Below are 1,797 nucleotides of genomic sequence, written 5' to 3' on the forward strand. Positions count from 1 at the left end.
CCCCCCGCCCCACTCCATCCTGACCTCCACTGGTGCCAGGGGAATGCCATCTAAGCTCTTCATCCTCCAAATTTTTTTCTCTTCCCATCCCTAAAACACTTCCTTCCCTTTAATTATCTCTTTCTTTGATTTAACCATTTGCAGTTCCCTTACCATATTTCTCAATGAATTTGCAGCAAGTCTCAACAACCTGGGGGACTTGGTTAGCAATCAGATTGAGGCCCATCTTCCTTTTGGACCCCAGAAGTCGCTGGCCAATTGGAAAGGAAAGTTTTGAAAGTTGCAGGGTCTGCAGCAGCAGAATCCCATTCTCCAGCTCAGACAGGTTATCCACAGACACTGCACCCTGTGGAGAGATACAGACTACCTCAGAATGAGGGAGAAAAGGGATCCACTGGCACCTTCCTGAGCACTATGTGACATTCAGAACAAGAGGCAGTGGAAAGTCAAGCACACCACCTCAACATGTTGTGTTAAGCTCCCCCTTCATGTAAAGACACAGGTCTTGACCTTCCTGCTTCACATGACTGCACATCTCAGGAAGGGCCCCCGTCAGAAACCTGGAGTGTTTAACTCACTCGACGGCCACGGCGAGTGAACTCCCTGGGCAAGGTGGGCTCATTCCTACTGCGACTGAAAGAGCGCCCGGTGCGGCCAAACATCCTTTGCACCACGTTTCCCCGACGACTACGATGGCCTGCACCCGTGGCTCCTTCAGCCTGCATCCTGGCTGTCAGTTCAAGCTGCTTGCGGTGGGTAAGCTCATTCACCACCACCTCTTCCAGGCGGATGCCAAATGTCTTGAATGATTCGGCTGGGGAGCCAGAGAGAGAAAGAATGAGAACCATCAAGGCCTGCAACGCTTAAACCAGGAGGAACTGCAGAAGCTGTAGCACTTCTCCGAGCAACCACCTGCAGTCAACCCCACCCCTCCAGACCCATAGCGCCCCTCCCTGGGGAGGAAGCCATAAAGACCCTACAGTGCTTTGTCAAAAGGACTAGGTGTAACTACCCTGACAGAGCTCAAGTCCCCTCCCTGTCCTAAGTCCTGCCAGGGGTGACCATCTTGAGGCAATGAGGGCGATTTCTTCAGGCAGACCTGTCTGGGGTAGGTCCACCAAGAAGGCATAAGCAGGTCTGAGAGGACTGCCCCATGCCTTACAGCTATTGCACCATTTCCTGATAACACCCCCATGGAGTTTCTGGGGATGAAAGGGGGGTGTATGGCGAGGGGCAGTAGGCACCTCCCAGTCTCCAGTAGTCAGATTCACACTACAGAGGGGTGCAACATTCTATTTCTTTTCTAAAGAAAATGCAAGAGCCCCTCACCCCTCGGTTGTCCTCTCAGATTTAGAAACCACTTCTCCAGGGTGTTTGGACGGTCATTGGGTAGAGCTAGGAAAGAGAAAAAGAAAAAGCACAACAAATAGGACTTGATAAGTGACTGAAACATTCCAACGCATTGATCTGCAGCAGGGGGAAGGGGTAGCAGAAGTGGGAGAGCTCTATCCAGTCCCGCGCAAAGTGTTTTGCTTTCTCTCAGCCTCAGTTTCCCCGCCTGACAACAGGAACAACCCTATCTGACACATATGAGACTTCATGAATTTAACCAAACTAGGCAATCTAAGGCGCTGCGCGCGCCGCGCATCTTACTACGCACCAGTTATTGCTCACCACAACACTTAAAACAAATTCCAGGGCTCAGAGGCGCCCGAGTCATGCAACAGGAGAGGGAGGGGCTCTGCCTGCAGCGCCACCGCGGGCAGGGGTCGCCAAGTTACTGCGGGCGTGCTCGCA

General features: G+C 52.4%; 1 protein-coding gene across 1 annotated transcript in view; it reads right to left on the reverse strand.

The window, feature by feature from the left end:
- Positions 1-1,797, reverse strand: part of ARHGAP36 (Rho GTPase activating protein 36) — a 31,258-nt gene that overhangs the window by 5,513 nt on the left and 23,948 nt on the right. Inside the window, exons 3-5 of the mRNA XM_008071468.2 lie at positions 1,330-1,395; positions 579-814; positions 154-346 (exon numbers count right to left, since the gene is read on the reverse strand). Of these exons, the coding sequence (XP_008069659.1) occupies positions 154-346; positions 579-814; positions 1,330-1,395 (495 nt within the window). The remainder of the gene's footprint in view (positions 1-153; positions 347-578; positions 815-1,329; positions 1,396-1,797) is intronic.

This window comes from Carlito syrichta, unplaced genomic scaffold, assembly GCF_000164805.1.
Source record: "Carlito syrichta isolate Samal-C Ts95f unplaced genomic scaffold, Tarsius_syrichta-2.0.1 Scaffold314335, whole genome shotgun sequence".
NCBI classification, from domain to species: domain Eukaryota; kingdom Metazoa; phylum Chordata; class Mammalia; order Primates; family Tarsiidae; genus Carlito; species Carlito syrichta.